The sequence below is a fragment of the Sipha flava genome, unplaced genomic scaffold (genome assembly GCF_003268045.1).
Source record: "Sipha flava isolate LNK unplaced genomic scaffold, YSA_version1 71_pilon_pilon, whole genome shotgun sequence".
NCBI classification, from domain to species: Eukaryota; Metazoa; Arthropoda; class Insecta; order Hemiptera; family Aphididae; genus Sipha; species Sipha flava.
Window position 1 is genome coordinate 1,942,417 of NW_020273611.1, and position 23,739 is coordinate 1,966,155.

At 30.7% G+C, this 23,739-nt stretch overlaps 1 protein-coding gene across 2 annotated transcripts in view; it reads right to left on the reverse strand.

Annotated features, from left to right (window-relative positions):
• Positions 1–23,739, reverse strand: part of LOC112692201 (trichohyalin-like) — a 31,132-nt gene that overhangs the window by 1,731 nt on the left and 5,662 nt on the right. The window contains exons 2-5 of one of the 2 annotated variants that reach the window (XM_025566792.1): positions 3,386–4,043; positions 2,309–3,292; positions 1,201–1,462; positions 391–796 (exon numbers count right to left, since the gene is read on the reverse strand). In XM_025566792.1, coding sequence (XP_025422577.1) covers positions 391–796; positions 1,201–1,462; positions 2,309–3,292; positions 3,386–4,043 — 2,310 coding nt within the window. Of the gene's footprint in view, positions 1–390; positions 797–1,200; positions 1,463–2,308; positions 3,296–3,385; positions 4,044–23,739 lie in introns of both variants that reach the window. The other variant, XM_025566791.1, reaches the window with a different exon arrangement.

Here is a 23,739-nt window from a genome sequence, read left to right on the forward strand (position 1 = left end):
GTCTTAAGTTCGTATATTTTATGAGGCTATTTCGTCTCTCCATATTATCGTTTTATAATATTTGTCATATATTTGTAATATAAATTATACTTTATTTCAACGATGTGTTTTCGATTACGGTTTGCAAAACTAATACGGTTTTCCATCCGACGTTGGTCCGACGATTGTCCTAATTAATCCATAACGTTTCAAATGGAAAATAAAATACTTATACAAATACAACAGGGCGTATACCGTTTGGTGCACACGCGCGCCGGTATAAGAAAGCGTTCTTCGATATCAGCCCTACGATCGTGAAGTGTGCGAACATCGTTATCATGGACGAAGCGTGTTCGCGCGATCAAGTCATTATTGCAGTGAAGTTTCGACATCTCGTCGATGGCCACTTACTTGACGGCCCTGGCGCAACATCGATTCTGTTCAACCTCGCTGTCCGCGTACTCATCGTCGGCGATTACGCCGCAACCTATGGAACTCTCTTCGTCCTCCTCCTTATCGTCACGGTTACCGTAAGCCGAGCTTTCGTCGCCCACGCTCATGCTCGCGTTGCTAGCCTGCAACTTTTGCTCCATTTCGAACACTCTCCTGTCCGCCACAGACAACTTGCTCTCCATTTCCTTCAGCCGGTTCGCCGAGTGCAACAAAATGCTCTCCAAGTTCGCGAGATCGCTTTTCGCGGAAGCCAGACCACGTTCCGTTTCCGTTAGTTGGCTCCTCACGTCCGCGAGCTCCTTCTCCGCTTTCGCCTTGCCGCGTTCCGTTTCGACGAGTTTCCGTTCCGCCTCTTCGGTTCTTTCTGCACACAATACAACCGCAAACGTTAAGCCGCGCGTACACGTGTCCGAGCCGAACCTACCGCGAATCGTTCGCAAACCGTTTGCGCCGATCCATCGAGAGTCGGTTTTTTTGACGAACCTCTCGCGAACCCAGTACAAGTTCGGATCACATGTGTATACGTAGCATTAACGAACATAACACGAACCCTTTACGAACGGTTCGTGGTGGGTTCGACTAGCACATGTATACGCGGCTTTACACAGTGAACAATGACGCAGCAGCAGCGGCGGTACGCGTGTTCCGCGCTTTTCAGAACACAAACATTTTAATCCAACACTACGTTTCATCGTTGTGAGTCATAACGAAAATCAATACTTATATAAATCATAACTTATGACACATACTCTACCCACTACTACCCACCCATGCAACGGTCCTTTTCAGCGCGAGCCGCGTCCAACAGGTCCTCGTACCACAAAGCCGTCGTGTCTACCGCCCGGCGTAACTTGACCAACTCGGCGTCCGACTCGGCTCGAGTCTTGCGACAGACTTCGGCAGTCGCATCCGCCACGGCCAAGGCCACGGCGCGTTTTTGTTCTTCTTGAGCTATGCGACGCAACTCTTCCGCTACAGCCGCGGCCTGAGCCCGTTCCGCTTGTATCGCATCTTGCATGCGCTCCGTCCACTAAACAGTTGACAAAAGGACTAGTAAATATTAGACGTACAATACGATACTGTACGATCAGTACGCACTATACGGTAATACGTGCATTACGGTTGACGATTAACCAAAAAATAATATATTTATAAGGTGAAGCAAGGTATTTTAATGGCATAGGCAATTTCGTGGTATTGTTTGTTGAACGTACAATATTATTTATAAAACACAGTCATTTTAAAAATCTATGTGATTTTCAAATGAATCGTGCAATAAGGAACTACATTATACGTTTGACAAATAACATCACACGACATTGCATGCTACAATGCAGAATTCTCGTATATATGCAGTAATGGCATCAGGATCTATTTTAGGCAGGGCCAATAGGGGGTTGACAATTATAAGTTGGGACCACAAAAAATGAAATTTCAGCAAAAAAAAATAATAATAATAATAAATATGAAATAATGACAAAAAATTATTAAATTATTATTTTCAAACTTTAAATGATTACAACAATAAAGCAAAACTACTATAAAAAGTAATTTTGTTTTTGAAAAATTGCTCTATTATTATGCCTAAAGTCAGGCCATTGGTAGAGCCACAGTCGAAGCCAGTAATTTTCAACTAGGACCACGGCCTACACCTAAACCGTATATGGCACTGCCACTGTGTGTAGGTATATGATCAAAAATAGTAAAAATATATAAATATATAAAATAAACGATACCACGTAGTTATATTGAAACTAAACGAAATTAAATATACTTTTGTAAATGTAATCATTCAATACATACTGAGAACAATTTCCACCGAATAGTCATAATTCTTATAAACATTTTCATATTGTAACTAAAATTGACTACTTACTCTCGTTTCGAGAGCGACAATCCGCTCGGTCCGGTCACGTTCCCACGACGTGCGGGCCGCGGCTAGGTCACGTTCCGCCCGTTCCTGTTGCTCCTCCGCTGCTTTCCGGTTAGCCGCCACCGTGTCCCGCTCCCACTGCCGCCACTGACGACGCACCTGCCTTTCGGCTGCCTCCACCGCCCGTTGCTCACGTTCTTCAGCTTCAGCGATCAATTGCCGTTCCCGAGCCGCTGCCTCCGCGCGAATCTCACGCTCGCGTTTGGCCGCCCTTGCCATCTCCGTTTCCAACTGTTCCCGGTGCCGTCGCTCCGCCTCAGTCTGTATATCACGTTCCCGCCTGGCCGCGTCCGCCAACAGCTGTTGTTCACGCTTCGCGGACTCCGCCACGGCCACGGCCACGGCTTCCCGTTCCCGCTTGGCCGCTTCCACCGCGGCCAGCCGCCGTTCGCGTTTCGCCATCGCTATCGCCGCCTCCGCCTCCTGCTTGAGTTCCTTCTCCCTTTTGGCAACTTTTGCGTCGGCTTCGGCCATTATCGCGGTTTCTCTTTCTGCCAAACTCGCCTCGACTTTTCGCTTGCTTTCGGCCACCTCCGCAGCCTTACGCTCTTCCAGGTCCCGCTCCCGCTTGACCAGCACACTCTTTAGATGCCGTTCGTGTTCGACCATCTTCTCGGCCATCTTCTGTTCGCGTTTCATCACCTCTTCCGCCATCTCCACCGCTCGGCGTTCCATGTCGTCGTTCAGCTCACGTTGGCGCTGTGCCATCTCTTCGGCCAGCATGCTCTCATGATCGGCCAACCGGCGTTTCCATTGGCGGTGGACCTCGCTGAGTTTCCATTCGAAGTCTTCGAGCAATCGGCTCTCCACATCCTGCAGAGCCGATACCGTGGCGTTGGTAATGTTTTCCGCAGTAGGCTCGATACCGGCTTGCGTTTCGTCTGCTTGTTCGACCACGGACGACTCCGGCGACGGTTGGTGCTGTTGCTGCTACACACACGGAAGATGCGAAAAAATCATTACGGAAATCAGAGAACACAACGCGGTCACGTTACCGATCCGCACTTTGGATCACCTTACCTGTGACGATTGCAGTGCCGTATCCATCGATCGGTCGCCGTCGTCCTGCGAATAAGAGATGCCGGCCGTTGCATTGGTATAACCGGTATTATTAGTGTCCGCAGAGTCGGCTGAGGTATCCATTCCGTCGTCGTCGTCGTCGTCGTCGGCGTTCGAGGAGGACACCGTCGAGGCGGTTTTGTCGCTGACGGTCGGTGTTTTCATCGTTACCGGAGCCGGTTCCTCGACAACCGCACCGGCAAGTGCCCGCGCGTCATCGTCGGCCGCGACCTGCACACCGATCTGCGTGTTGGACGACCGCCTGCCGCGGCGACCGCGCCGCGAACCTTTCCGTTTGACCGCGTTGCCGTTCTGCTTGTGGTGCATGATGACGTCCGGTGGCGGTGATGCGGCCGCGTCCGCTGCCGCGCAACGTCCGCCGTCCGCGGTCGGGTCGTTCGCGTCACCGTTGTCGTCTTCCGCGGACGACAGGGAATATGACGAATACCGATCGTCGTCGGCTTCGCCAAGGTCCTCGTCGGCCTGTATGTCCATGTTCGCGTCGACCACCGTCTCGGTGGCAGCGGCGGCGGCATCGGTTGTCGCGGCGACGGTATGGGCGTCGGCCGCGGGTACAGCTGCAGCAGTCGCCGTGTCGGCCGTGTGTCCGTTACAAGTGCTAGAACGACACGAAACCAATAAAAAAGGAGTTTCAGAAAAAAATTTCGATTCAATGTTTTTAAATTGCTATCGTTGTAACTAGTATCGTCGAATTCATTGCCGCAAACATGTAGGATGTTCATAAAATAGCATTTTTTTTTTCTGTTGGTCCGATTTCATTCGAACCTAGAATCAAATTTGACTCGCGTTCTGCTACGAGTAGATCGAATAATACCATTTTCATTTAGCGTTTTTTTCCATATCTTATGGTTTGAAATTTTAAACATATATTTTTGGGGTTTTAAGAGTATAACTTTATATTTCAGTACATTTACAAACTTTTTTTTTAAAAACAATTCTAATTAGCGGGGCAGATAAACGATAAATTATTGACCCATATAATTGTTTTCGATCCAAATATCTTTAGATTCAAATTTGATCAAATTAAAAAAAACTTGTGTGTCTCAGTGTAACGGTCAAGATGTAAATTAATACATACGTAATGTTAAAAATATGTTAAATATATAAATAACAACTAATAAAGATAAATTATACATATAAATGGTAATACATTTTTAACTTTTAATACTAAAAGTAAAATAAAATTTATCCTGCATGTTTGTTATTTTTTTATTGCATAGTGTATACACATTACAGTTATTTTTAATTCTTAAACATCTGAGCCCTAGTTATAACATTCGTACTTAACAGGCCCGTAAGCAGTAATCTTCTAAGGGAGGAGTTCAAAATTATATATGTTACGTTAGGTAAAAAAATCATTAAAAACAATACATGTTGGAATATCCATGATCAAAAATATCAGAATAAAATGAGGAATAGGTAAATTCTTAGTACAAATATATGTAAAATGATCCCGAATGAGGGGGTTAACCCCCCCCCCCCTATCTAGTGCGTGGGCCTGGTACTTAGTAATTTACTGCCTCGCTCATTGCGCAGCAAATACAAAATATAATTGTATTGTTCTACGATATTGTTGTACGTTTAACACGGGCAGATCTGATGCTTGTTTTAAGGAAGGGAAGAAAATATAAATATTATGACTATTATTACATTTTATAAACAAATTTCTATAATAAGAATAAAATACACATAATACTCGATGGTAAATATTTATAAATATGTATTATGCAAATCATTGGACTGTAGCTAAACCTATATCAAAAATATTAAATAAATCTGGGATGAAAAAAAGATCAAGGGGGGATTTTCACATCGCTCCCTCCATTAATTCGTCCCTGATAGTTCAATCAGTTCCTTTCCACTTAACTCGAAACCACTATTTCATCTTTGATACATCCCTTCTAATCGTATAAAATATAATCACAATCCTCTTTGTAGAATGCTTAATCTCCTAAGAATTTCCAGAATCCTGTCCGATTCCTTCTTTTTTACTAATAACTTTCCCATACTTCTGTTGATGTTGGTTTTCAATCATCATATTTCGTAAAACTTATCATTGCCATTAGCTTGAATAACATATTTCGTTGTATCCACGGTTAATAGAGCAGAATATATTTATGTTATCATTATTGTTATAACTGTTATTACTTTTACCTTATTTTGTACAAAATTATTTTATAATCTCATTCGCCGTAGCATAAGATCCAAATTTGAATATTCTTATTTTACTAAAGCAAGTACAAGTATGTAAGAGTAATATGTATTTCTTGACCAAACAATTTTAACTAAAGGAGGCCTGAAGCCGATAAGCCCTGAGACCCTCAAAAATTCTCGCCAACCCTTATATTATTACCTCTGTTTCGCCCAATGTTTGTCCTATAAAAACCGAATGGTGTAAAATAAACAAATAAATACGTATTACTGAATTACTAAATTATTGAATGCATACAATAAACTGAAGTTAAATTATAGAGAATATTATTTACAAAATGTCCTATAACATTCAAAAACTCAAGTATACCAAATAAAATGTAATAGTTTAACAAAAACTAGATAGTAGATTAATTTACGAAAAATATAATTTTACACTTCTGAACTTATAATAATTTTAGATACTCTAAATTTGTACACTTTTTTTTTAAATATATTTTCTGTTTTGATAACTTATTGAAAAATAAAACTAAACATTTGACTTAACTTTTTATCATATAATTTTAAAAAATAGCATGCTAGAAATATTGCTCATACTCTTGTGTAGCTGGTCACCTTCAAAAATGTCATATATTAATTAACGTGAAATCAAGAGTCCATTAAAACTTATAAATTGAAAATTATTAGACAAAATAACTAATAAATAATAAAATAACTAGGTAGCAAATAACTAATATTTAATTTTATGCTTACCTATAAATATAATAATAAATTTTATAAATATGACATTATATAATATTCAGCAAGGTTAAAAAACTTATAATTATTTTATTTAATAAAATACATGCAATTTATACATTCAAAAATATATGCCATTAATTACAGTAAAACCTCGATAAGACGAAACTTCGGTAAGACGGAAACGCCGGTATTACGGAACATTTTTTTTTTGGTCCCGTTTCAAATTACATATAATTAACTAACCCCGTCAAGATGGAAATCTCATTAATACGAAAAAATGACATAGTCCCAAGCGACTTCGTCTTATCGAGGTTAAGTTAGTATTTTATTTTTTGTAATTTATTTAGAATTTTGCTTTTATATTTTAATTACTTATGCCAATTAGTTATAGATTTTATAATTATAACTTAAACGATATTTTATATGATGTAATCAGTGGCGCTCACAGTTTTCCATGAACCAATGCAATTTTAATTACCCAAATTTATTTTGGTCCACATCCATAAGACCATATATGTTTGATTGAAATAATTTTTTTTTCCAAATGCATTTTCAAATGTATGTTTACCTTAAATATATTTAGAAATATTAAAAATGCCTATGCAACATTTTTTTAATAGGGGTTTGAATTAAAAATTTTGCAAAAAAATAATTTTCACCGGTCAATATTGCTGAGGGCAGTTTTTTAAATACAATAACTTGTTAATTATTAATGATTTCAAAGTTAATACTACAACAAACATAATACAGTAAAACTTCGATAAGACGGAGTCGCTGGGACCATGAAATTTTTCCATGTTAATGGGGTTTCCGTCTTGACGGGGTCAGTTAATTATATGTAATTTGAAACGGGACCAAAAAAAATGTTCCGTAATACCGGCGTTTCCGTATTACCGAAGTTCCGTCTTATCGAGTTTTTACAGTACATATTATTATTATTATTATTATTGATTAGTGATTTAATTTAGAACATTGAATATGTTTTTATTTATTTATTCGGATGACTATGATCGTATTGAATATGTGTTGCTTTACATCATCATTTATTTTTGTATAGTAGTTACATAACATATTAACATAATAGCATATAAATCATGGGGTGGCTTCCTGAGCTCAAACACAATCAATATTATTATAGTTATATATATATTAATAATTATATATTTATATTTGTTTGCATATTTGGCACTGCCAACTCTTCATATTTTACTCAACGATCTAAAGATCCAGACGAATAGTTATGCATTGATAGTGTTTGCTCCAGAGATCAGAATGGGGGGGCCCTCAAATTTATGTAGGCCCCAGGCCCCGAGACCCATAAGAAACCAGTGTAATTGCACCACTTGATACCCTACATGGGCGTCACTGGATGTAATAAAGTAAACCATAAATATATAAATGTACACAAAAGAATAATTAAAATAGTAAATCAAAATATATTTTAAGTATTATGTACAATACTTCAGTTTTTATTTTTAAATTAATTTTTTTTTTTTTTAATTTAATTATAAATTATGTTTAATCTAACTATAAAAAGTTTGAATATATTAATCAATTAAAATGTTTATATTATATAATAAAAATAATTATTTTTTTCTTGGGTGATAAGAATCACTTACAAAAAAACCGAATCAATCAGATAATAAATTAAAATTATTTCGAATTATTTTATTTTATTATTATGTATTGAAAATGAAATAAAGAATTATGTTACCTTTCCTGTAAAAATACAAAATCAACAAATTAAATTTACATTTAAATTTTCTAGCCTATATGATATTTAAAATTGTATAGTTTAAAAAAAAATGTTTGTAAACATAGGTTTTTATAATTTATTTCACAAAACGTATAGATTTACAAAATTACATTGTTTTTCAAACGTTAATAAAAATGCAATGCTAAAATAGTATTAATAATTGATATAGGTACTAAATAAGAAATCTTTCTCCAGTACTTTTTTTTTTTTTTAATTTAATAAATAGTATTTCATTCGCGAATAATAAAAATATTAATAAATAATATTAATAATAATAATTGTAATGTATTCATGAAAATTATAACTAAATATTATTATGGTATTTTTTTTTCTACAATATTTAAAATTATATATTTGACCTCCAGAGTACAAAAAAATTTATTATTTATGCAAATTAGTTGATAATATATTTTTTAATTTTTTAAAATTACTATAGCTAAATTTAAGATATTTAATAACAAATTTTAGTCATTATTTTGTAATTACATATTTAAATCTAATTTTTAACTTTACACCTTTGAAAATTCGAATATTTATGGTCTAACGAGTTGAGCTGTATTTTAAAAGTTTTATACGATTCTATACACAAGTGTATACTAAAAATGAAAAATGTTTATTCTTGGAACATCTAAAAATATTAGGACTCTTAACCATAAATTATTTTTAGTTATAATTTTATAAAATTAATTATTTATGTAATATATTATATTATTAATAGTTAATTTTAGAAAATATTTATAGAACTCGTTAATCTTAAGTATAACTTAATGTAATATATTTGATATTTTTAACAATTACAAGGTTGAAATAATGGTTTTATGAGTACTCTAATTTGATGTATATAAATACTATACACAAACTAAAAATTCAACTTCGCTTAGAATGCAGTGTTCAATCAATGTTACTGTACAATAATTTAAATTATTTAAAATGGCAGAAATTACTTTTCATAATTTAGTTTAACATTTATTGTCTACAACTGGTAACTCTATTAACCCGTGTTAATTTGTAGTTTATCTTAACTTACTACTATTATTTTATATTTCATAACTCGGAAAGTTTAATATATGTTTCAACAGGATTTTTATATAGTCATTCGCGGAGAATGGATTCAATGTACTATGTTGGATTAAATATGGAAAGGCGAATGTTTAAATACAGTGTAGCCTTGCTATTAAACATCAAGCATGATAAATATTTACAAGGATTAACAAAATAATGTATTAATATCATAATTTCTCAGAATGGCGAATTATGTGATTTTTCTTATTTTTCAGATATAATGTCTATGATATATGTTGATCAGTTGATGATCTACGCGTGAATTGACATTACGAATGTTGACTGAGCCCATTGAAAACCATATACCTTATTAACAGTTCTTTCGTGATAGAAGGTGATATTTTTAGACTGTCAAATATCTAAATTATTTATTACGAAATTAAATAGATACGTTAACAAATAATTTTAAACCGTATAATATAACAAATAATAATAAACTAAAATAATATTAATATTTACGTAACATTTTATTTTAAATAATTATATTTTATTCCGTGTATTAATTCAAGTTATTGACAAATATTCACCTTTAACTAACTTTGACCATGCTTAATTGTGTTTAACATATTACATTGATATGCAGAACAAATAGAGTTTTAAAGTAGAAAATTATTTTAAAAAAATATATAAAAAAAAAAATGAAAAAAAAAAAATCTTGTGTTAGATGGGCTGTATGAAATTGCAATGCATCAATACTAATAACGTTAATTATATTTTTATCATTACCTACATAACTAATCTATAGGAACCGGATGTTGCACATATAAAACAAATGGTTCATCTAAAAATTATGTATATAATTAAGTGTTAAAAAAAATAGTATAGAATATTTTTAGTTATGCTGTCCATCTTCTACATGTTGCATACAGATTTAACAGGGAATTACAACATTTTTTATTCATTTAATTTGAAAGTTTTTTGTGAGCCATTGAGATATTTGAAAAATTACTACTCTAAAGTGAACAATTAAATTAAATCAACTCTTTAAAAATAACTGCATGAGATTGTAAGAGTACTGCCCTTACAAAAAATAAATTAGTTGAAATGTGAAAATATAATAATATCAATTTATTCTCAACTTCGATCAAAATCTAATACTTCACTGCTTACTGGTGTCGAAAAATAATATTCAATCTTCCTACCTATTGTATTTTATCCACGTTTTTTCTTTTACAAATGCAGTTTTTAATTAGAATTTTTATTTTTTTTCAAAAAAATAGTTATAATCAAAAATAGTGCCTGTTTATGACTACAAACGCAGAAAATATTAATTGTTCTTGCACACATAAAAACATTAAACAAACAAGCCGTGCTTTTTATATTCATTTATTAATTTATTTATTTATTCATATAACAGACTTAAAGTTCAAACTTTAAAGTCTGAACAATATACAATATTTAATAAAATAGAAGTTTAATCGAAAATTGAAGTTTACTATAAAAAGCGAATGAGAGAAAAATGAGAAAGAATAAAAATTATTACAATGGTCATAGAAAATCTTATAAGCTAAACAATAAATACAATAGATAGTATAATTAAAGTTCTAAATATGAAATTGAATTAACATAAAAAAAAAAATGAGAAGAGATAAAAAAAAACAAAATACAAAATTATTATATTGGGAAATTAATAATATTTGTAGCGAAGTTTTCTTGAGTTAATAACATATTTATGTGGAAGGAATAGGTATACTTAAGTGAAGAATTTTGAGTATAAAATAATTTTTGATTCCTAACATAATGGGTGTTTACAATAAAATTAATTTGGCTTCAGAGAAAAGGATTATCAATAATAATCAAGTTATTTAGAATTTTAATAAAAAAATGTACATAAGAAATATTTTTTTTCTTTCTTGAAGTGGATTAAGGTTTAATAAGTTTATAAATATTTTCGTAACCAGAATGAAAAGGTCTTTCAATATTAAGCTTTAAACAGATAAAACAAAGGATTTTATTTTGCATAGATTCTATCTGATTAATGAAACTGATACTTTAAGAGTCCCAGATTATTGAAACATATTCTACGTGATGTTTTACGAAAAAAGTTATAAAGACATTTAAGAGAGAAAGAGTCATTAAGATTTGAGCAATAACGCATAATAATATTGTTACTATAATCGACATTGGTTAGTAATGCGAGTCTTACATCCGTTAAGTGTTTCCGTTTTTTGATTGCAAAACAATTGCGGTGCACTGGAAGTAAGGGTTTTTGCTTTTCGAATTTTAATAAAAACCAATCCGGCACCAGGATAAAACGAGAAATTCAGAAATAACGGAACACTGGTGAATGAAAAAAACATACTATACACGCGCGTAATAATAAATACACATTAATATATTTTTTTAGTGAAAACTTTTAGTGTTCGGGCGTTATACTCGTGCGCAGGTTCTTCTAAAATATTATGTGCACCGACTGCGGTACGAACAGGATCAAATTTTTTTCGAAATATTTCACTACGATCGCATGAGCAGCCGGCGAAAAGATTAATAACCGTTGCACGTTGCAAAAAAAAAAAAAAAACCACGCGTGTGACATAATAATATTAATTATACATACATATAACATAATCGACGCGATACGTTGTCGTGACTTTTCTTTTTCTTTATTATTACTATAATATTATCGGACGTCGTCACCAGCTAAAACCGATTAACTCGAATACGCGTGAAGTGCGCAAGAAGACGAAGCGGTTTATTAATTCACTAATATTATTATTATTATTATTATTTTAAATCACTTTACATAATATAATTAATGCGGACGCGTTGCACAACGACTGAGAAAACCTTAAACCGCGTGAGCGTGTCGTTGACGTTTAATTAACAGTGTAATACATTTATGTCGAGCAGGTACACTATTGTTTTTGGTGACGCGGATTACGGACGGCGATTGCGAAACGACGCATCAATCATGTTCGTCTCTTGACGAACGTCAATGGCGGTGAGCGACGCGCGCGCGCTCGCCCGTTTTCGGACGCGCGTGCCGCCGCGTTTTACTAATAATAACTAATTTCTATACAACGAGAGCGGTTTACGAACACTTCAATACACGCCCGTATGTACGTACGGGACGTATTGTGCGCGCGCGTGTTGTTGCAGCGGCGCAAGAAGGACAGACGAACGACGGGAGACGAGCAGTGGTTTTCTAATAATATACACGTCCTGCGGTATAGAGTTATGACTTTACGAGCTACCGCAGGTCCAGGCGATCGTGTCGTATAACGTCTGTATCGACGGCGTTCGTATAAAACGCGTTGTTACCTATGCAACGATTCATAGGTATTATGTATACCGCAGGGGCGTAAGTAACTTCTAGAGGGGGGGGGGGGGGCGATTCAAATTTTTTCTTTAATTCTGGCTCAAAATGTACAAGTAAAATTTTTGGTAATATTTAAATCAGGCCGATCCTTAATATTTGTGGGTTTTTTTTTTTTTTAATGCCGGATTCACTTAGAACCGATTTTTGTGTAGTTCTTTTTTAACACCTGTGTTTTGAAAGAAGATTTTTGAAAAAGATTGTTTTTTATTTGATTTTTCACTAAGTATGGACCTGACAGAAAACCCAATTCAGTAGGTAATCAAAGCCACGTGTAATTTGATTTCGTCATAAAATGATCCACATTAAAAAAAATTTGAAATTAGTATCTCACATATAATCAATTCCTTAAACACGGATTTAGAGGGGGGAGCGATCGCCCTACAGCCACCCCTCCAAAAATACGCCCATGGTATACTATAGAAGAACGGTGAACTCATTAATTCTCGACAGTAAATATATATTGTACGCCATTTCTCTACGTATGTAACATATCAGTATGATAATCAAGTTCAGATTCCATCAATAAACCGTAAGATAATCAGTTTTTATTGATGTTGGGTCAAAACCCGTAAGAGATGCGTCTGGTCAAAAAACAGAGAGTAATCAACATTTGCACCAATAAGTTAAAATAGACTTGTTGGACGTTGTGGAACATTTGTTCGAATTTGTTGGACCACATATTATTTTTATTTTAAAAAAAATGTCTAACGTTTTTTTAGCCAGTCCGGGAACGAATTAAAAAAATAAAATAAAGTTATGTATTTCGTGAAAAATAAAGTATTATATTCATTCATTAGATTTTTGAAAATCGATTGAAATTATATAATGATAATCCACTGCTGTGGTTAGTATGCATTCTTATTTTTCAAAGTAAAACAATGAAGTAAAAAATACTAGTAAATTATACTCAGTTAATACTTTAAAGAACACATTTCTCGATTTTTTTCTCGAATAATTAATGTGCAAAGGTATACTTACCAGTACATAGTATACAAATGTCTTGATAATAATAATAATAAACACAAACTATAATATTTTAACGTACTCGTATATTAAACAGTCCCGGACTGGCTAAAAAATGTAAAACTTTTTTTTAAATAAAAAATAATATCTGGACCAGCAAATTCCAACAAGTATCCAATAATATCCAAAAAATCTATGTAAACATTGTTGGAAGGTTTTAGAAGAGTTTAATTAAAAATGTAATGCTAGATGTGAAGTTAGCAGTACAAATGTATCATGAGGCAGTTAAAAATTGGGGTTCAACAAATTCCAACAAGTAAAAAAGGTAAAAACGAGTAAAAATGTCAGTGTAAGAGATAAAATCAAATTTTTGGTTAGATAAAAAGCTTATTCTTAAAAGAATATACATTTGACAATAATATCGACGTGCAAACTACTATAAAGTACCTATTACAGAGTTATTGTATAGTTACAGCGATAAAATTAAAGCAATAATATTGAGCATGAAAAATTCAACTTTTATTGATTTAATACGAAATTACCATTAAAATCTAAATAATACTGATAAAACGTTTAATAATGTTAAGATCTCAATACATAACAATAGAAGGACTACTAGAAAAACACAATAATAGTTGATATTCCTTTTTAGTATTGCAGTTTTATAGTTTCAGAAATAAAAAAACTAAGAGATAAAGAACGAAATTTTCAAAAAAATTTACTGTGGTAATATAAATAATTTTAATAAAATTAATAAAAATATATGGCAAGATAGTATAATTATCAGATGTTTTTCTTTTTTTAATCTTAATCGTTTTTTTCCCGTAGCCCTTCAATTTATTATTGTTTGAGGAACAGTTGAGGCATACATTAGCATATATAGTATAATTTACAAAATTATAAAATATGTTGTATTTTTTTACTTAAACGCTTAGTAAAATTGATATTAGCTATTAAAAATAAATTCGAATACTTTTAAAGAATAACTTGATTTTTATTTTAGAATATTTGAATACGTAGATTATAATTTGGAAAATGTATTTAAAGGTATATCAAGAGTAATACATATTATTTTCACATTATATTATTTATTATTATATTTATTTATTATTTCAGTATGATATTAATAAAATCTTTTTTCTTTTTTGTAAAGACTGCCCTTAGTTTTAATTATTTATTTATGACACATTCCTAAATATATATAAGAATAAGCTGTTTTAATGTGTTATTCATCTTGACCTTCTTGAGATTATTATAGATTTGAAAAATCTGGAATCAAATATAACCATTAATATAATTAAGTACCATTGATTTGTTTTGATATTGTCGGTAAATTTCAAAATATTTTTGCAATATTAAAGCATCATTACATTTAATACTTATACTTTGTTTTATTTATACTATAATATGATTAAATTATAAAAAAAAAAATATATATATGTATATTATTAATTAAAAAATCAAAAATATACAATAATAAAATATAGAAACTAAATGAATTTAATGATTTAAAAATGGAATAACTTATCTTATGTTATTTTAATTCCAATATACTATACAAAAAAACCAATTTTACTTATGATAATTTTATATATATATAAATAATTTAAAGTTTAAATAATATTCAAAATAGTATATGAGTATAATTGTACTTAATTTTAAGGTTCTCAAAGTAAAAATTATACTCAACTAAAAATATAAAGTATTTATAATTTATTTTTACTTTATCATCATTAAAGTGTATGAATAAACTTGGATTCAGTTTTCATTTTGTAGAAAATCACAAGTTATTAGCAATTCAACACAAAAATCTTATTAAAATTTATATCAAATCTATAATTAAAATAATAAACATCTATAAAAATTAATTGGCATCCCAAGAAGTGATTTTTTTTTCTACTTCAATATAATATGATGGTTTTTGACTTGCGTATTAGATTATCCAGCCATAAAAAAAAAAAAAAAAAATAGATAAATACTTTATAAAATATTTATATTTTTAGCTCAAAAGCTATTACCTTTCCTATTTTGAATATTTACATAATATTCTAATATTGATACATTTATAGATATTTCTCTAGATAATATATACTTATCACTTACTATTCAGAACTACTATCACTATTCAGAAATTAAATAAAATATCTTAGTGTAAATAATATTGACGTTAAATATAAAAATGAATACAAGGTATTTTACATTTCATTCAAAGAAAGATGCTAAAATAAAATATATTTTTAAATAACGAGGTTAAACCAACATGAGGGTGTTAAATTATAAATAAATAGCTGTAACTAGTTAATTAATTAATGAGGTATAAATTTACTAAGTATTTATAGCTTAAATCATTAAATTATTAAAACGCATTTTGATTAAATTGTTTTAACTATTCTTTATTTTTCTAAATAATGATCAGCGGTAAAATTATAAACCCATAAACACCATAGTTCATGATATATGAATCATAATTGAAGGTATTCAATTTTTTTTTTTTATTTTAACTCCCATCGATTATTTTTAATAAAATTAACTAAAAACAACTTAATTGTTATATCTGTTACATAAACTACGTACCTGTACATTAAATTATTAAAAAAAAAATCGACTGAAATTATTGAAAAAAGTTTTAATGGTTCAACAATGACTACTTTTACTTATAAAAATAATTTCTAAAAATGTAATATTATTGTCTGTATAAATTTAGATGTGCGTGTTTTTGTCAACTGATACATTGATGCTCATGAAAAATATCAGACGTCGGAACCGATTCCGTTGGTGTCAATTTCGATTATTTCCTTAAATAAAATTGTTTTAAAAATAGAATATATAACAACATTCTTGAAAATAAAATGTTTCCAAGAATTTGGAGTCAGTTTTAACTAATTTTAACCAATGTTCAGACGATACAACGTACAATACTATGTAGAATTGAATGTATATTACATTATAAGTATTTTCTATTTGATTTGAAGGGGAAAAAACCTGTTTTATCGTTTTAAAATATCTAGTAAAAAATAAATAAATTTTACAATACTTCATTTAAAATTTCATCGCAAAACTCAAACATTTTTCAACATTTTATGACTATAGTTAATTGATCAATCTAATACGCGTTTTATTGTTACTTCTATTTTTTTTTTTTAATTGTCTCTTATTAATAAAAAAAAGTTATTGTGGAATATAACTTTCATGATTAATATCCAATCTAAAAAAATATTGTGTAGAATTTTTAATGTAAATTTACTGCAAAGTTTGATCATAAAAAAAATAAAAGTTATCAAACAAACAATGCATTATTTGTATTAAATCGAAAAATATCGAATAATATTGTGTATCAAATACCCGTATTATATGAATATATGAATATATGTTTGTAACTTATACAGGTCTTAAAAAATGGAATAGTGTAATCAAATTATTGTATAATAAAAACGTCTTTTTTTCAAAATGTTTAAATATTTACGTTCTTATTTAATAAACTACACGAAATACTATAAATATTATTTACTACTTATTTTTTAAAATTATAATCCAGCGCTAAAATATATAACCAAGCCATAACTAGTACAATATGATTGAAATTAAATAATTTTTAATAGCTTAAAATTATATAAAAAAAATTTATTGTTCTAAAAATCTTAATTTAGCTAATGATAAATAAATATGACCGAAATAGCGAATAGACAATATTGAAACTAAGTTCTCTTGTTAAATTTTCTACGATAAATCTGGATACTTTTATAAATTTACTTTTATAGTTATAGTTTGCATTAAAAATAATTATAATTTACTGTCGAGGTATAAAATGCAGTTGAACACTTAAATCAGAAATTAGATATGTATGTCGATACATCATCATTTATCGTCTTAGAATATGCAGTTTAATTTTAGATAAAGATTAATTTAATATGCTATAATAATATCGTACGGCCTTAGTTTGAATCTCAAAGGTTTTTCAATTAGAAGCCGTTGTGTAATCGTTTATGCGGAACAAATGAAATGTTAAAAAAAAGGTTGAATGTTTGTTTTAATTTAAACGGCAAACATTTACAATCAAAATTTAACCTTCTATATGGATAATATATTTATTTCTAGTATACACCAGATATATACGTAGATACTTGTACTAATACAAAGGTAAGTTTTTGTAAGAAAAAAAGTCAATTTAAAAGTTTCCATTCGTTTAGAATTAATTATTTCCCCTGCATTTTCAATTGTTTGCTAATTTTTCAGTTGCTTTATATTTTCTTTACATTAATTACATTTTTTCCTGGTGATTTTATACCTATTTAAAATTATAATTGTACAAACAAAATTACAGTATAATAGGTATATGAAAGCGTAAATGATAAAATTCCATTAATTTTTCCAAGACGTTTATAGTTGCCATAAATATACTTGATATAATCTTACATGTCATGTAACAAACTGATGTCACATAATTGTCGAAATTTGACAATGGATTTTAAATAATAAATAATTTCATACTTTGTTTTTTCTTGTGATATGTTTAATTTTTTAACTACATTGAACTTATTACATTTGTCCATAGTAAAAGCCGAGTCAAACTATGTAAACCAATCATTTGGTAAAATTTCGATTGAAAATCCCATTTCGTTCGTTTTTTCATCGCTTTGTCAGTATTCGCAGCACACCACATAATTGTACATATACATCAGTGGTGACCAACACGCAGCCCGCAAAAATATTCAATGTGGCTTGTTACAATTTTTTTTAAACAAAACAAAAAAATTTTAAATAAAAACGTAGAATTATTATAGAATACGATTTTTTTTTTTTTTTTTAATGAATTATATCATATTCAAACATTTTCGAATAGAAATTTCTAACCCGTGCACTCAAAATAGTATACTGATCAAATCAATGTGTACCTACAACGTGTACACTAAATCTTTAATCTTTTCAGCAGCCAACACAAATGCAAAACCTAAGTGCCTACATGCATATTCGAATACACACTGCGCGTAACGAAATAAAATTATTAGATTAATATATTGACATCATTCGTGTTTTAATATTTGGTGACCCGCTCCAAGACGATCGTTTACCGAAGTGACCCACCGACGAAAAAAAATGTTGGACATCACTGATGCGCATAATAAGAACGGGAATACGATGTGTGTATTATGCAATATACTGCGTAAATCTGATACACGCACGGAACACATACGATTAATTATAAACTTACGGCGGTGGCGCGGTATCTCATGTTTCGACAACGACGATGCGTAATGACCATGGCTTTCCGCCGGAGCAGCCATCGTCTATTATTAGACGCGTGCGCGGAGGTACTATCGAGTCTCGCCGGTGTGTAACGGTTCACGTACGAGATCACACACTTTCAAAATGTTATAAAAATGTATATATGTGTTTGTAATAAAAAACTATTTTTTGACCTAATAATATTTCGCGGTGACAGCACATAGGACGGCTAAAACAACGACGGAAACGATATAGTCGCGGCATTAATCAATTAATACCGTAAACAATAAAAGTTTTGTTCGAAAAATTATTGATAGAGTATTTGATAAATGGTAATGACCTAGTTATCGAAACCACATACTTAAAATACCTACTCGTGCCTATTTTAGTTCGAGTGTCATCAAACGTCTTGAACGTTTGGTTGGAATTATGTTTGATCGACTTTACCCGTTTCGAATATTTTAAGGACAACCGTTTTGCGTTGGTGGGTCAGATACTCAGATTCCTATAGTACATTTGAAAGCTTTAACGTCTGACTACATGAAAAAACCGACTGAGATATTAATCCCTTAACGGTCCCCTACACCACGCCCAATTCACAAATTAATTATGTTATAATTAGGGAATAAATATGCCTAAATAAAAAATAAATAAATTCCTAAATAAAATAAGATATAGTACAGTGCATTGATGCACACAGAGCAATTTTTTTTTTTTTAATACACTGAAAAAGTTATTATTCTTATTATTGTTATTATTATTTTTTTTTTTTAATTATTTTTAACATTAAAAAAATTTGATTTGCTATCATATAAATTCTTATAATTATTAATTATTCGTCTTCTTCTATCTTTTAAACTGAAAATTATTTCCAAACAATTAATATTAAATTTAGATAAATACATTTATTATACTTTTACCTTGTATTTAATATGAAGTCAATATATGAGTACATGAATTTCAACTAAATTTTTATCAAATTTTATCCATACTTATATAAAAATGATGTATAAACACAAAAATTCACTAAAAATATAAGAAAATGCTCTAAAAATTAATAAAAGTCTTAAAAATGCAAAATAAAATTACAATTATTAATTCCTAGATGTATGAAATTAACTTTGTGCTTAGAAAACTATGTTTATGGATGTTCGGAAAGATATATAATTTGCATTCAAATATATTCTCTGGCTATTACCATTCTACATAAATTAAAAAATAATTCAAATTTAAAATGCATACTAAATACATTTTATTTACTTTTATTACTACTTTGGTTTACACGCGTATTAAACTTAACGTTTTTAACATAAATATTTACATTTTTAAAACATTAAAATTATTATTTCTATAAAATAAATTCCGTTTTTTCATAGTTTATCTTACATATATTTAATATATTTTTTCTAAAAAGAAATAATTAAATAATTCATTATAAGATTTATAAAACGTCTAGCCCTACAGGCTATAATATTCTGGTATTTTATATTTATATTATACACTTAGTACTTACCTACAAAAATATTACTTAAGAGTTTAGAACATGCTTAATATTTTAAATATTGTTAAAATTATTTCTGAAATAATCTAGTACTTAAGTATTACACTGGACCGGACTTCCCGAATTTATAAATAAATATATATATCTAAAATTGTAGTTTTTTTTTGTTTTATTTGTTTACATAATAATATCTGTATTTAGATTTTAAGTACCATGATTGGGACTGGACTGATTTTCATTTATTTTTTTTGAAACGGGACCGGACTGAAAATAATGCATTTGTTCTGATGACTGAACCGAACTCTAAACTAACTCCTAAAAATTATTGTACCGGAAAAAACCGACTATTCAATAATTTTTGTATGTTAGAACCGTATTAGACCATGCTGAGCACTAGTACTAGATATGCTTCGATTTTGATTCTTTTTTACTAAAATTTACATATACGTATTACGCAACGAGCGTAACAACCATATCGAATGGACTGAGTTCAGAATTATTGTCTGAACGAATAATGAGACTTCGTCGACAGTCATAAATAATTGTTAATATAGTTATCGATTTAAGATGACGGCTGACGATCTGACGTAATCGTTGGTACACAATAACATGGGCTAGCATATCTTCACATACGAGTACATCGAGAAATATAAATTACAATATCCGAAATATAATCAGCTCTTCCTGAAAAGTGACTCAGGAAACTTAAATTTTAAACTGATACATAAAATTTAGTTATAAATATAATTATAAAATATAAATGTATGTGAAATATTACAATACTATATAATATATATGATATTATGTACCTTATGGAAATAATAATAAAAAATTATTATTTAAAAGTAATTCTTAACTTGTAAATAAGGAAAATATGAAATATTGATGAGCCCTAAAAAAAAAAATTTGGCTTGCGCCCAAAAAAAGGGTGATTTTCGGTGTCTTTTATAAACCGAAGTTTTTGTATTTGTTTATTGGATTGGTAAAATTAGTTATATCAACAGATGAATGAAAAAATTCATATTTTTTCAATATCTGTTTTTTATAATTATAGAAAATCTAAATGATTATTCTTTTGCTTTAGGATAAAATAAAACTTGATTGGAATGCTCATATCGAAATGTTCATAAAAATTGAATGGTTGAACAGTATTATCAATTTTGTTGTCAGAAATGTACAAATTTTTAAAGTGGCACAACCAACTGAATCAATATAAAATATTTATTGTTTCGAGCTATAGATAAATACACTTACATGTATTGAATTGGACTTCGCAATTATGAATGAAAAAAATGTAATTTAAAATTACAAATTCTTTACATTGCTTGTAGTAGTAACAAATGTATTAAATAATACAAAACAGACATCGTATGAGTTGCCATTTAGAAAAAGTTAACTAATCAGTACAATCTATATTTATAATAATTTTAATATTTATAATATTATAATTATTAGATACTATGTATAAAATCATGACAAATAACAAATAATCATAATATAAATAAGGGCGATTTACTCGTCATTGTTAAGGTATATATACTTGTAATTGTTGAGCTGTAATAATTTTAAATTGGTAGCTTAAATTAAATAAAAAAATATCTATCTAATTAAGGGCATAGAAAATTAAGAATAAATAACACTATATGTAACTCAAGATGGTTATGTATATGATATGGTTGTACTGCTATAAATTGAATTATTTCATGGATTTCAATAAGTATCAAAATAATGTATCAAAACCTAGAAAGTTTGCGTTTGACGATTTTATTATACTCCAGCCACCATCAGAAGAACTTATACGCCTTCGGGTAATTATAAATTTATAATATTTATATATATATATATATATTTATATAATCACTTAAATCTATCAAATATTGTTCGAGCCGCACATGCTTCGCACCGCCGTCACTCGTGCCACATGATTCGCGTGTCCAAGGAGGCTTGATATCGGTCCATCCCGATCCCTTCGCCGCCGCCTATCACAATCCGGCCTCGAGTCTCACCGATTATCATGTGCGACGACATCGATGGGATGTACTCATCGGACTCGTCACTTTTCGTTTTCAATTCGTTGTTCTTTTTTTTTTTTTGTCTTTTACTTTTCCTTCTTCGCGTCGTGGTGCCGGCTTGACCTGTGTACGTTTTTTAACTCGGGGTCGCGTTTTGCTTTTCTGTTAATCAACGTGTGCACGCCTTTTCATCGTCATCGTCACATTCGACATAAGTGCGTCCTCACCGCCACCGTAATTAATTAACGTGTGTGCGCCTTCGCCGTCGCTGTTCAAAAACGGCGGATACGTTCGTATTGTTGCCCGGTTCGTGTGTGCTGTTTCATCATTGATTGTCTGCAACTCCCATCTCATGATAACTTTCATAGCTGTTAGTCAGTGCATTTTGTAAGGAATTTTCACTGGGCGGCAAAAATGTTTTTCACAAAATAGTCAATGTAATACCATAGTAAGATTATAGTATTACACGTTTGTTTCGCATTATTTCGCCCAATCTTTCAAAATACTGTCGACAGAGTATAATCACTGGGCGACATTTGTGTCGCCTAGTTAACTAGTTAAAAAATGCACTGCTGTTAGTAGTACATTTGCAGCTAGCAGTAAACTGTGCCCGAATAATTGGAGGGGAACATAGCGTCCGGTGAAATATAGTCTGTACATATCACAATCCGGTCATTTTCAGCAGGCTGTATTGATAACAATTCGTGAGCAAAGTCTATGACGTTTTCAAGCTCCAAAAACGGCAATCTTACTCTATTACGAATAGATAACCAAACAATAGAGTTGTATTCTAAAATTGACCGTACGTATGAGCAATAAAGTGCTTTTAATGCATATGGGTTATTAAAACGTGTACGGCTTTGATTTATTAAACCTAGCATAGAAGAAGCTTTATTTTAAATATTAATATAATGATAATATTATTAAATGATAGAGGTGCTGCATCAAAGATTATTACTAGGTTTTTATTCTTATAAACGCGAGTAAGTTCATGATCATTTTAGAAGTAGTTATAAAGGTATGATATCCTTATTTACGAGAAGGTTAGTACTTTGCACTTAAAAACATTTAAAGATAAACTCTTCTGGGAACATCAATCGTAGAAAACGTTTATATTATTCTGAAGTAACTCAGCATCATTTGGTGTTCTTATAATACGAAATAATTTTATATCATCTGCAAAAAGTAAAATACGTGAATTGGTTAATTTAACGTCATTGATAAATATGTTAAATAATAATGATGCGTTATGAGACACTTAAGGGACACGTGAAATTACATCATACTGACTTAAGCTAAATCTTTTAATTTTGACATATTGGTTCTTACCAGTAAAAAATGATACTAACCATAATTTAAAATGATTACGCAAGCCCAAGTCATATAATTTGATGATTAAAATATTACGGTCTATTTAAAGCTTCAGAATACTTTGGAAAAATCTAATGCATAATGTTGGAAAACTAAAAGACTTGTAATAGTTGGCCTTTCTGTCATGAACCCCTGTTGTCATCAATGTTTTTAAGTATTAGTTTAAATTTTTTTTTTTACAATAATTTAGAATAG